We start from the raw sequence: 13763 nt of genomic DNA, 5'->3' as shown, positions 1-13763 counted from the left end.
GCATGTACAGCACCCAATACTTAGTTGGGGCTCCTTTTGCCTGAATTACTGCAGCAATGTGGCGTGGCATGGAGTCGATCAGTCTGTGGCACTGCTCAGGTGTTATGAGAGCCCAGGTTGCTCTGATAGTGGCCTTCAGCTCTTCTGCATTGTTGGGTCTGGCATATCGCATCTTCCTCTTCACAATACCCCATAGATTTTCTATGGGGTTAAGGTCAGGCGAGTTTGCTGGCCAATTAAGAACAGGGATACCATGGTCCTTAAACCAGGTACTGGTAGCTTTGGCACTGTGTGCAGGTGCCAAGTCCAGTTGGAAAATGAAATCTGCATCTCCATAAAGTTGGTCAGCAGCAGGAAGCGTGAAGTGCTCTAAAACTTCCTGGTATATGGCTGTGTTGACCTTGGACCTCAGAAAACACAGTGGACCAACACCAACAGATGACATGGCACCCCAAACCATCACTGACTGTGGAAACTTTACACTGGACCTCAAGCAACGTGGATTGTGTGCCTCTCCTCTCTTCCTCCAGACTCTGGGACCCTGATTTCCAAAGGAAATGCAAAATTTACTTATATCAGAGAACATAACTTTGGACCACTCAGCAGCAGTCCAGTCCTTTTTGTCTTTAGCCGCTTCTGACGCTGTCTGTTGTTCAAGAGTGGCTTGACACAAGGAATGCGACAGCTGAAACCCATGTCTTGCATACGTCTGTGCGTAGTGGTTCTTGAAGCATTGACTCCAGCTGCAGTCCACTCTTTGTGAATCTCCCCCACATTTTTGAATGGGTTTTGTTTCACAGTCCTCTCCAGGGTGAGGTTATCCCTATTGCTTGTACACTTTTTTCTACCACATCTTTTCCTTCCCTTCTCTCTATTAATGTGCTTGGACACAGAGCTCTGTGAACAGCCAGCCTCTTTTGCAATGATCTTTTGTGTCTTGCCCTCCTTGTGCAAGGTGTCAATGGTCGTCTTTTGGACAACTGTCAAGTCAGCAGTCTTCCCCATGATTGTGTAGCCTACAGAACTAGACTGAGAGACCATTTAAAGGCCTTTGCATGTGTTTTGAGTTAATTAGCTGATTAGAGTGTGGCACCAAGTGTCTTCAATATTGAACCTTTTCACAATATTCTAATATTCGCGAATAATTGTTTAGGATAGAACTATTTCTCCTGCACATCTGAACATACAAGACAGAACGAATCAATCACAGAGAGCTTTCAATGCTGAATCTTCACTCACAGTGCTTGTTCAAATAAAGCTGCGTTTCTTTAATTATCATGCTTGTCAAAAATGTTTCCTGAGCATCAAATCAGCATATTAGAATGATTTCTGAAGGATCATGTGACACTGAAGACTGGAGCAATGATGCTGAAAATTCAGCTTTGACATCAGAATAATAAATTACATTTTAAAATATATTAAAATAGGAAACAGATTTTAAGCCTATTTTAAATTGCAATAATATTACTGTTTTCACTGTATTTTTGATATAAATGCAGTCTTTGGTGAGCAGAAGAGACTTCTTTCGAAAACATTAAAAAATCTTACCGACCCCTAACTTTTGAACTACTGAATTACGTTACATTTATTATTATTAGGCTAGTTTTTGCCATTAAATTTATTTGATCATTAAAAGTTCAAATGGATTATGTTATGCTCTGTAATTAATGTTAATAAACCTATCAGGAAAAAAACAAATACAGTTTGCAGTACAATAGCTTGTCACTTGCAGCCCTGCACAAAAATTAACAATTTGTTTTAATACAGTAACCATAGACACAACTAATTACAGGTGTGTTGAGAGCACTAAATCTTTTAGTGGTCATGAAAATGTATTCAGATTCAGCATATTTATGCATTCACCTGATACTTTTATGTAATAGAAGAAAGAATGTCAAACAGGTTTGGAATGGCATGAGGGTGAATAATAATAGAATTATTATGCACCTTTTCACAAGATGTCATATAAGACTCATGCGTCCCCAGAATGTGTCTGTGAAGTTTCATCTCAAAATACCCCACAGATCATTTATTATATCTTGTCAAATTAGCCCCTAATTGGGTGTGAGCAAAAAACACTCAGTTTTTGTGTGTGTCCCTTTAAATGCAAATGAGCTGCAGCTCCAACCCACTTTCCAGAAGAGGGCGGAGCTTTAACAGCTTGTGCTTCGATTGCTCAACAACAACAAAACTGGACAATCTCACGCAGCCAAAATGGCGTTCGTCAGTAACGGTGTTCAGCCTTACGTTGTTCAAACCGGAGTCACTGATGGAGAGACTCAGGAAGAAGAATGCAACTGGATGTTTCTGAACGGTTAGTGGATAAATTTACGTAGTTGCTGTGGAGTTGATTCAACTCATCGTCTAGCATGTGCCGTCATGTTAATCTTTTGTGCAAATCCAGCGTTGAATTGACCCTCGTTTGTGAAGCAGTCTGGCGTAAAATGACGGTATGGCAACAACACTCTACTACAACAACTCTTCCTCTTCAGCCCAACATGGCCTCACCCGCTTAGTTGCGTATTCCCGGGAGCAGGGTTATGTAAATTTGGGGGTTTGTGATTTCACCATCCCGGGAATAAGCTTGTTGTAGTCCCTACCAGCTGTTTGTTGTAGTATTTAAACAGAGAATTCTTTCAAAGAAAATATCTCCCTTTGAGCGTCGTAACTTTTCAGATGTTGTTTATGCTCAAACAGCAACATTACACACTAACTAAAGTTAAAAAAGTGAAATCATAATCAACCACCCCTTTTACAGAATTAATTCTTTGATAACAGAATTACTATCCCTTTAGGTTCCATATTTTCCATGGCCTCAATTATAAATTGACAAATGGATACCATATACTGTATATGCCTATATATGCACACAATAACTTGTGTCACTGTGAAGAGTATTATCCAGAAATAACTATCCCTCTACTGAACACAGTGTCACTCTATACACAGTCTATATGGAAATGTGTCGGCAGACAATGAACTGTTTTTCTGTATATTGCAATCCACACTGACACAATTTAATAATTTGTTATAAAATTTGATGTTACTCAAATCAAATTCCTAATTATGGGCAATAAATCAATCAATAAATGATTGACTGCAATAGCAAGTGATGAACCAATGATCTCATTATCCGTGCAGAAGCAGATCGTTGACATTCTGGCTGTTGCCCAACCAATCATGACTCACAAACATGTTAGAATGACATTGTTTTAAAATATATATTTATAGAGAAAGAGACATGTGGGGGGTTTAGTCATCTGTGGTCATGTTGTTATTCCTACATACTTTGCCTAATAATTTGTTGGCATACACATAAAAACAGAGCATCTATAAAAAGCTAAAGCTATGGAACAGGATGCAACACCACCGCCTACTCCAGGCTTCTGAGCTTGTAAAACCACATACACACTGTGTGTGAATCACAAAATGACTGTGAAGAAAATTTTTGATGACATCATTTTTGATGCTCCATGTCATCTGAATTCATACCAGACATTTATAAATGCAAAAACTCCCCAGTCCTTATTATGTCATGATACATATCATGACCGAATAACACATTTAACTACGCAAACAAGTCTACTAATATTAGTTTGCTTATTTCTCTCTCCTCCTAGTAATGTGGCTTGTAAACTTACTTCATAGCCAACTCAAACAAACAGAGGCATCTCAGTCGGTTTATTTATCTTTGCAGTAAACTTCTGACTTAACTTCTGCAATTTTTGTAGAAGTTGACCGCTACCAAAACAACAACACAAAAGCGGTGATTCTTGACGAGGGATATGTGACCCCAAGAACTTAGGAATACTTTAATTTTTCTTTGTCAAACTTATAAAACAGGAAGAAAAAAAATGAGTCAAGATAGTCTTCGGTTATGCTGTCATTGTAGAAATGTGCTATTTTATTCACAGTCAGCCATGGGTAATTTAAAGGTGCCCTCGAATGAAAAATTGAATTTATCTTGCCATAGTTAAATAACAAGAGTTCAGTACATGGAAATGACATACATTGAGTCTCAAACTCCATTGTTTCCTCCTTCTTATATAAATCTCATTTGTTTAAAAGAGCTCCGAAGAACAGGCGAATCTCAACATAACACCGACTGTTACGTAACAGTCGGGGTGTACGCCCCCAATATTTGCATATGCCAGCCCACGGTCCCAACATTATCATTATGAAAGGCATTAGACAAGGGCAAAACGTCTGGATCAACGTCTGAATCAACAGACTAGGTAAGCAAGCAAGAACAACAGCGAAAATGGCAGATGGAGCAATAATAACTGACATGATCCATGATATCATGATATTTTTAGTGATATTTGTAAATTGTCTTTCTAAATGTTTCGTTAGCATGTTGCTAATGCACTGTTAAATGTGGTTAAAGTTACCATCGTTTCTTACTGTATTCACGGAGACAAGAGCCGTCGCTATTTTCATTTTTAAACACTTGCAGTCTGTATAATGCATAAACACAACTTCATTCTTTATAAATCTCTCCAACAGTGTGTAATGTTTGCTTTAGCCACGCAGCATAGCCTCAAACTCATTCATAATCAATGTAAACAATATAACAGTATACAATACTCACATAATCCGACGCATACATGCCGTATGTATGACGAACACTTTGTAAAGATCCATTTTGAGGGTTATATTAGCTGTGTAAACTTTAAGACAAGCGCGAGCTCTGTGGGCGGAGATTTAAAGGGGCCACAGCATAAATCGGCGCGTTTATAATGATGCCCCAAAATAGGCAGTTAAAAAAATTACAAAAAAAAAAATCTATGGGGTATTTTGAGCTGAAACTTCACAGACACATTCAGGGGACACCTTAGACTTATATTACATCTTTTAAAAACATAATCTAGGGCACCTTTAATAGTAACGGGATTACTGAGATAAAGCATATGGTTTTTGGCTAGACATGTGATCTCAACATGTCTGCCCCCCATGTGGAGACCAACCAAATAGCTTATATATTAGGCTTTTGATATGACTCTTTTTTTTTATTTTTTTTTTTATTTCATATGTGTACAAGAATCTAAACATATATTGCCAAACATTTCTTTAGATGTAAACCTTATTTCAATCAGGGAAAAATTTAGTGAGTGTATCTTTAAGGAAAGGAAAAAAAAATGCAAATTGCCAGTTTGGTTCACATTTAGAATAGATGAGCCTTAAAGGTACAGTAAGCGATTTCTGCGACAGTGGATGACTCAACACACTTGTAGCCAATCAGCAGCAGGGGGCGTGTCCACTCATGATGGGGGAGGAGAGAGAGTGAGCAAGAGGGAGATTTGAACTAATGAAACACTGTAGAAAGAGAGATGGCTGAGAGACATTACGAAAGAGAAAAGCTCAGAGGAATATCACTGCAAAAAGAAGGGTTATGATCAGGCAAGAGCTTTAGGACCTACGTTAATATTAGAAAAGCTTTCCAGCACTGGAGAGGCAGGAAGGCCTGAAAACGGACGCCAAAGTTGCGTTGTTTCTGCTCCATACATGAGTAACATTAGTTTTCACAGAATAAAATGGTCATGAATGGCCTCCGTCAGAAAAAAAAACCTTCTGAAAAATGTAAATTGGAGAGATCATGACCTCAGCTTTCTAAATGTAATGAGTGACGTCAGTACGAGCCTTAGAGGCTGCAGCCATTAAAGCCCCTCAAAGGCAACAATGAGAGCAAACCAATCAAAAACACTGCCAAGAGATTCTTTGATCTTCATGTTAACATGAACCATCTTCTTCATTGAGCTAGTACTAGTACAGCTACTTATAATAAGCTTGACTCTTTTTCACTCTGTTCCTAGAAGACATCTTTATTTAATGTAGCAGAGAGGTCTAAGCTGTCTGGTTCATGTGTGTTTCCGTTCCGTTTATTTTCCCTGACACAGAGCCAAACTCCCTGAACACCCAGCCTGCCTGTGAGAGCCAAAGCTCTCCTGACCTACAGATCTCTGAAGTATTCTTTGAACATCTTACTTAGTTTGCACCAAAATGAAAATTTATTTACTAACCCTTCTGTTATTCCAAACCCACAAGTTGTTTTTCCCCCTGCTGAACACAAAAGGAAAAATGTGGCATGTTCAAGCTTTTTTTATACAATGAAAATGACTTCTGGCATGACTAAAATTATTCTGTACCTGACAGAAAGCTATCGTATTGCTTCAGAAGACTTAGTGTAGTGCACAAGTTCACTATAAAAGAAGTTGTCTGGCCCCCGTCACTTTCATCGTATGGAACAGAGCAGCATGAACATTCTTTTAAACATCTCATTTTGTGTTTTATGGAAGAAAGAAAATCACACAAGTTTGGAATGACATGCAAGTGAGTAAATGACAAAATTTTCTTTCATTCTTTTTTAATGTTGAATTGGTGGTTTAATTTACAAAATTAGACAATGTGTGGATATATAAGCATAGTTTCTTGTTAAAATGACAGACATCCACAGAGCAAAAACTTTTCCTATGGGTTTTTATGATGTGGTCTGTGGTAAACATAACTTGACGATATTTGGATGTTTTACTCTACAATGTACTGGATTGCACAGGGATTACTACATCCTCCAAAGTTGGACTGAAAATGCAAATTTTAAAATGTCACATGAGATAGTTTTATTATTCCACCGTCTCTTCTATTTCATACATTGCTGTGTAAAGATGCAGCCAGTTGGATCCTAACTTCTAGTTCAGGGTTTTTCATAATTGCACAAGTACAAGAAGCTCTTCACAGAGATCCTAAAATCAGATTTGCATAGATGGTAAAATCGAGGATACCCTCTAGTGCTCATGCTGTGCATTGCAGTGATAAATAAGAAGTGAATTAAACAGACATGTAAAGACTCACTTTTGATTATAGTGAATAAAATGAATTTAAATTCATATGTAAAACTAGAACATCACAAGAAAAAAAAACAGCAAAAAATGGGTCTAATCAAATGAATGATCATTCCCGATTTTAATAATGCTGCAATTGCCACAAGAGATGGATAACAGGCATTGCATTAACAAATCGATCTTTAATTATCAATTCTAATCACATTTATTATTCACGTACAGCAGCAAGGATAGCGTGAGACTTCAAATCTCACAGTATCTCACGTGTAATACAGATAACAATGTTCCAAGAGAAAGGCACAAACATTAAGATAAGTCTAGAGAAAACAAATTCAATCTTTCTTTTTTTTTTTTAACAAAAAACAGGGCACAACATTAAAACATTAGCTCAAATTATACTCATTTTTATCAAGAAACAACAAAACGTTTAAGCTATTTAGCTTTGTTCTACTTCTGATTGTCATCTTTAATGGCATACCTACACTTCTAGGGTCCAACCTAATTCACAAGAAAAAAAAAAAAATCACACTGGTATTAATATTAGGGATGCATCGTTATACTTTTTTTTGGTGAAACAACGGCTGATAATTTTTTTTATGTAATGGCCAAAGGCTGATATGATAGCTGATATTCTAAATACTTTTGGTAAAAAAAAATCTTGACAATTATTGATATTGACAAAATATTGATGTAATTGACCATATATATATATATATATATATATATATATATATATATATATATATATATATATATATATATATATATATATATATGGTCAATTTAGAAATATATACACACAGGTGCTGGTCATATAATTAGAATATCATCAAAAGGTTGATTTATTTAATTAATTCCATTCAAAAAGTGAAACTTGTATATTATATTCATTCATTACACGCAGACTGATATATTTCAAATGTTTATTTCTTTTAATTTTGATGATTATAACTGATAACTAAGGAAAATCCCAAATTCAGTATCTCATAAAATTAGAATATTACTTAGGACCAATACAAAGAAAGGATTTTTAGAAATCTTGGCCAACTGAAAAGTATGAACATAAAAAGTATGAGCATGTACAGCACTCAATACTTAGTTGGGGCTCCTTTTGCCTGAATTACTGCAGCAATGCGGCGTGGCATGGAGTCGATCAGTCTGTGGCACTGCTCAGGTGTTATGAGAGCCCAGGTTGCTCTGATAGTGGCCTTCAGCTCTTCTGCATTGTTGGGTCTGGCATATCGTATCTTCCTCTTCACAATACCCCATAGATTTTCTATGGGGTTAAGGTCAGGCGAGTTTGCTGGCCAATTAAGAACAGGGATACCATGATCCTTAAACCAGGTACTGGTAGCTTTGGCACTGTGTGGAGGTGCCAAGTTCTGTTGGAAAATGAAATCTGCATCTCCATAAAGTTGGTCAGCAGCAGGAAGCATAAAGTGCTCTAAAACTTCCTGGTATACGGCTGCGTTGACCTTGGACCTCAGAAAACACAGTGGACCAACACCAGCAGATGACATGGCACCCCAAACCATCACTGACTGTGAAAACTCTGGGACTCTGAGATCCTGATTTCCAAAGGAAATGCAAAATTTACTTTCATCAGAGAACATAACTTTGGACCACTCAGCAGCAGTCCAGTCCTTTTTGTCTTTAGATGCTTCTGACGCTGTCTGTTGTTCAAGAGTGGCTTGACACAAGGAATGCAACAGCCGAAACGTCTGTGCGTAGTGGTTCTTGAAGCACTGACTCCAGCTTCAGTCCACTCTTTTTGAATCTCCCCCACATTTTTGAATGGGTTTTGTTTCACAATCCTCTCCAGGGTGGGGTTATCCCTATTGCTTGCACACTTTTTTCTACCACATCTTTTCCTTCCCTTCGCCTCTCTATTAATGTGCTTGGACACAGAGCTCTGTGAACAGCTAGCCTCTTTTGCAGTGATCTTTTGTGTCTTGCCCTCCTTGTGCAAGGTGTCAATGGTCTTCTTTTGGACAACTGTCAAGTCAGCAGTCTTCCCCATGATTGTGTAGCCTACAGAACTAGACTGAGAGACCATTTAAAGGCCTTTGCAGGTGTTTTGAGTTAATTAGCTGATTAGAGTGTGGCACCAGGTGTCTTCAATATTGAACCTTTTCACAATATTCTAATTTTCTGAGATACTGAATTTGGGATTTTCCTTAGTTGTCAGTTATAATCATCAAAATGAAAAGAAATAAACATTTGAAATATATCAGTCTGTGTGTAATGAATGAATATAATATACAAGTTTCACTTTTTGAATGGAATTAGTGAAATAAATCAACTTTTTGATGATATTCTAATTATATGACCAGCACCTGTATATATATATATTACAATATATACAGTATATACTAATGCTATACTAATATTAATCTTATTTTTAGCATCATCCATATTTATGTATTCAGTCAGTGCAAAAATATTGTCAATTCTTAAAAATGATGGTGTGAACCAGTGTTTTGGACATTGTGCTCGGTATCCATATTAGTTGGGACTAATAATATACAAAAACATTGTTGGAACACTATCTCAGATCACATTTATAATGCAGATAATTGGGAAAATAAAAAATAAGAATAAATAAATAAACACAAGTGAATTTGGTTGAGCCCTGCTTTGTCTTGTTTGACCCTAGTGTCCTCAAAATTTCTTCTGTACAGTATACCGTTTCTTTTCCTTCATCATGAAAATATTTTCACATATTGCACAAGCTACTGGATAAAGCATTAAAGCATGCTCACAATAAAATACTGATGGATGTGAACTACCTCATGCTCAAACAACAGCACTACAGTATTTCAGTTCTCCTTCTAAGTAAACACAACATTTCAAGTGATACAAAATCTTGAAGGAACCACAAAAGACAAAATAAGATTCTAATAATCACAGTGTCAGAACTGAGCAAACAATGAAGTGGATGACATTGCCACCACTGAACAAAACATCACAAAGCGAGGTTAAAGGTGCTCTATGTAATTAGTTTGACAGTACTTAAGTATAAAAATATCATAATATGTTTGCAGAGATGTAGGAAACATACTTGTTTCTCAGAAAAACAATGCTACAGCCGGTTTTTCTACATTGAAATGTGCCTTCAGTGTTTTGGTCTGTGTGATTTACCCAATAGTATTTTGACACCCCGGGTTGCCAAGTGGTGGAAAACACAGCGATGGAAGCCATCAAACAAACTGGGTCAGAGATCGCAATTTATACCCGACAACATTTCAAACATTTACATTATCTAATCAAGTTATACTGTAAGGCTTGTCACTTTTCATTGTCAATTACCCTCGTTTTTGTTGCGTATCCTCAATCTGGCAACCCGGGAGCGGGGCAAACAACTCTCTCCACTGTCAATATTACATAGTGCACCTTTGAAATAAGAAGCTGTTTTTATACTTTCATCTTCTGAACTCAATATCCAAGTGCCATTATTATAATTTTTTTGTATATTTATAAGGTAAAGGTCTCACAAATGAAGCTGAGAGGTCCTATTTAGCTGGTCACATGCAGCTGGTACAACAATATGGGAAAAACATCAGAGCTTAAACTGAACAGAACAAGTAGCCTGAGCTGAAATGTTAGCAAATGCCCTCATTTGGCTTTTCCCCCCAAAACAGACTGGTTTCATATGAAGACTAAGGTGCTGTGGGTAAGATCTACCCTGCATCTGACACACTACATACTAATATTTACTAAACATTGTCAGTTTTGAATACTGTGAAGTCAAAGTTCTGTGAAGTCAAAGTCAAATGAAGGGTCTACCCAAATACGTGCATCGACCCCTACAATCTATAAACAATGCACCAAAAGCACTACCCTGTTCCTCAAATCTGTTGGTTTTATAGACACTACCCTCATCATACATGAAATTATATTTCAAATGTCATACTGTATGTCAGTATTTCTTGTATATTAATATAACAATGATGTCAGGACTTTGGTAATTACTTAAAGTAGCTATACTATTATTCAGCGAATTGTTTCACAACTCTGCCAAAGATGAGAATAAGTGCTACTGCTCCAGTTGTACAGAGCCAAGAATGATCTTTCTTTACTGACTGGTAATTATTTAATAAAATGTTCCATTTTAAGCTCTTTGAACAAGTTAAAAGGGTCATGACTTGAGAAATCAAATTTGCCTTGATCTTTTGCCATATACGAGGTCCCGGATTGCGTTGGAGGATTACATGTTTGTTCGGAGCATTTTATTTTGTAAACTAGGCACAGTGTAATGGAGAGTTCGCAAAGAAGCTTTTGTTGACAGATGAAGCAGGTAACTGTACTGAATCTGACAGCAGCTGTATCACAAACCGTAAATGATTTCATAATGCTTTGTCTGTAAATGATGTGAGTGGCTGTTGATACTGTTTTTTATGCAATGATATTAGCCAGTCATAACAGTGGCCGTTTACTGACAAGCCATAAAGGAGCCACCCTCTAAAAACAGATCATTTCTGACAGAGGGTCAGAATGAAAGTTGAAAATAATCATATATAAATAATATATTTGTTTTTTATGCAAAAAAAACTTTATTAACATTATAAGTGAACCTCAAGGAACATATTAAAATAATAATAATAAAAAAAATCCATGTCATGACCCCTTTAAGCTTTATGGCATCTGTAACGTGCAACAAATATCACAAAATCAATTGTGACTTAACCCATAGCTTCTAAAAACAAACAAAATTTCTGTTTTTAAAAACTGAGGGATAATTCAAACATGTTTGTCTCAGAAACATTTGTTTGCAATTTGAATTTAGGACTTGATTAGTGTAATTATAATTACATAATGGGATAGTAAACCCAAAAATGAAATCTAATAAACATAATTTACTCACTCACTCTCATGTTATAAACCCGTATGCTTTTTCCCCTCTGTGAAACACAAAAGAAGATATTTTAAAAAATAGCGGTAACCAAACAGTTTTGGTGACCATTGACTTCCATTTTAGAAACACTGAGACATTTCTCAAAATATCATTGAACGGTATTAGAGCAAGTAAATGATGACAGAATTTTAATTTTGGGTGAACTATCCCTTTAAATCAAAGTACATTCTTTGACAGAATTGTTTCACAGTTCAGCCAAAGTGCTGTTGTTCCAACTGTACAGAATGGCAAAAAGGATCTTTTATCAAACTACTTGGCAATGAATTTAAGAACACTTAAAAACATCTTTCAATAGCTGCATGTATTAAAACAAAAGAGAACTTCAGTTGACTTTCAAGTTTCCTTTTTCTCTCCTGTTTTAAGTTTCTAATGAGGCTGGCTAACAAGCAGGGAAATACATTATATTCATCCCTTAAAATGTAGCACCACTATTTAAAATACACAACAGTACCTTCAAAAAAAGACCCAAGTAAATTATTTAGATATTTGCTACATACATTTGCTTCTTGCTGAAACAGTGCATTTTCTATGAGAGAAAGTTTGTGAACAAACTACAAGCTTAAAGTGGCGTAACATCCGACCTGTGCGACAGGTTTTGTTTTAACATCATCCTCCATTTAGATAGTATAACTACATTCATTTTCCTGAACAGCAGTTTTAGTTAGAAAACAAGCATGTAACATTACTAACTAGGTTATATCTCCACTTTATGTAAGCAACTTGTAATAACAGCTATATCTATTTAAATTAAAGGGCAGTTTCACCATGTGTTCATACTAGAGCCAATTTTATTAAATGGACCATATTCACATTTAAGAATCAAATAAGTATCAAAGAACTAATCTGCCATCTGTAGTCGGACATCGCTGCTGTTTATTGGAGTTCTGTATAACTTATATTTACATACAGTGGAGTCCAAAGTCACTAGTGAAAATTATTCCATTTAGATTTTTTTTTTTCATATTATTTCTTTAGCATAACAGTTGTTTTGAAAAATTAGCATGAAATGCAATTTTTTGTAGTATTTGGTATTTTAGGATTAGTATAAATCTCACCATTTCTGAATCAGTAGTCAAAACTGGATGTGAAGAGATAAAAAAAAAAAACCATCATATACCGCAAAATAATAGGAAGAAAACATGTTTTTCTTTTGGGTTAGCCTTGCTGGCTGCATGCATAAACAAACATACAGGGTGACCAGAGTCCGACTCTGAGCTGGTTCTCGTAATGAGTCATAAATCAGTCATTAAGGCTACAGTCAGACTGCAGGCAATAAATAAAAGTGTTACTTTCTTTTTAAAAAAAATCTTACCCCAAACTTTTGGACGGTAGTACGGAAGAGGATTAGGGCCAAGCAATAATAAAAAAAATAAAACCATCTCGAGATTAAAGTTGTTAAATTTCGAGAAAAAACTTGTTAAATTTCGAGAAAAAAGTCGAAATAAAATGTTGAGAATAAACTCATTAAATTACGAGAAAAACCTTGTTAAATTTCGAGAAAAAAGTCAAAATAAAATGTTGAGAATAAACTCATTAAATTACGAGAAAAATCTCGTTAAATTTCGAGAAAAAAGTCGAGATAAAATGTTGAGAATAAACTCATTAAATTACGAGAAAAAAACTCTTTAAATTTCGAGAAAAAAGTCAAAATAAAATGTTGAGAATAAACTCATTAAATTACGAGAAAAATCTCGTTAAATTTCAAGAAAAAGGTCGAGATAAAATGTTGAGAATAAACTCATTAAATTACGAGAAAAAACTAAATTACGAATTTGTTCTCATAATTTAACGACTTTTTTCACGTAATTTAATGAGTTTATTCTCAACATTTTATCTCTACTTTTTTTCTCGAAATTTAACGACTTTTTTTCTCATAATTTAACAAATTTGTTCTCGTGATTTAACAACTTTTTTCTCATAATTTAATGACTTTATTCTCAACATTTTATCTCGACTTTTTTCTCGAAATTTATCAAGTTTTTTCTCATAATTTAATGAGTTTATTCTCA

General features: G+C 35.7%; 3 protein-coding genes across 7 annotated transcripts in view; 1 reads left to right on the top strand and 2 right to left on the bottom strand.

Moving 5' to 3' along the window:
• Positions 1 to 13763, top strand: part of rtkn2 (rhotekin 2) — a 33831-nt gene that overhangs the window by 3051 nt on the left and 17017 nt on the right. Inside the window, exon 1 of one of the 2 annotated variants that reach the window (XM_048191648.1) lies at positions 4214 to 4235. The exons of the other annotated variant lie outside the window; for it this stretch is intronic. The gene's annotated coding sequence lies outside the window, so the exon portion shown is untranslated. Of the gene's footprint in view, positions 1 to 4213; positions 4236 to 13763 lie in introns of those variants that run through there. 2 annotated transcript variants of the gene reach the window in all.
• Positions 1 to 13763, bottom strand: part of znf365 (zinc finger protein 365) — a 37343-nt gene that overhangs the window by 14901 nt on the left and 8679 nt on the right. The window lies entirely within an intron of this gene.
• The window catches only part of cfap99 (cilia and flagella associated protein 99), a 32342-nt gene continuing 27745 nt past the window's right edge, over positions 9167 to 13763 (bottom strand). The window contains exon 17 of one of the 2 annotated variants that reach the window (XM_048191651.1): positions 9167 to 11969. In XM_048191651.1, coding sequence (XP_048047608.1) covers positions 11946 to 11969 — 24 coding nt within the window. In that variant the 3' untranslated portion in view covers positions 9167 to 11945. The remainder of the gene's footprint in view (positions 11970 to 13763) is intronic. The other variant, XM_048191652.1, reaches the window with a different exon arrangement.

Source organism: Megalobrama amblycephala, linkage group LG5, assembly GCF_018812025.1.
Source record: "Megalobrama amblycephala isolate DHTTF-2021 linkage group LG5, ASM1881202v1, whole genome shotgun sequence".
Taxonomy (NCBI): Eukaryota; Metazoa; Chordata; class Actinopteri; order Cypriniformes; family Xenocyprididae; genus Megalobrama; species Megalobrama amblycephala.
This window is presented reverse-complemented; position numbering and strand designations above follow the sequence as displayed.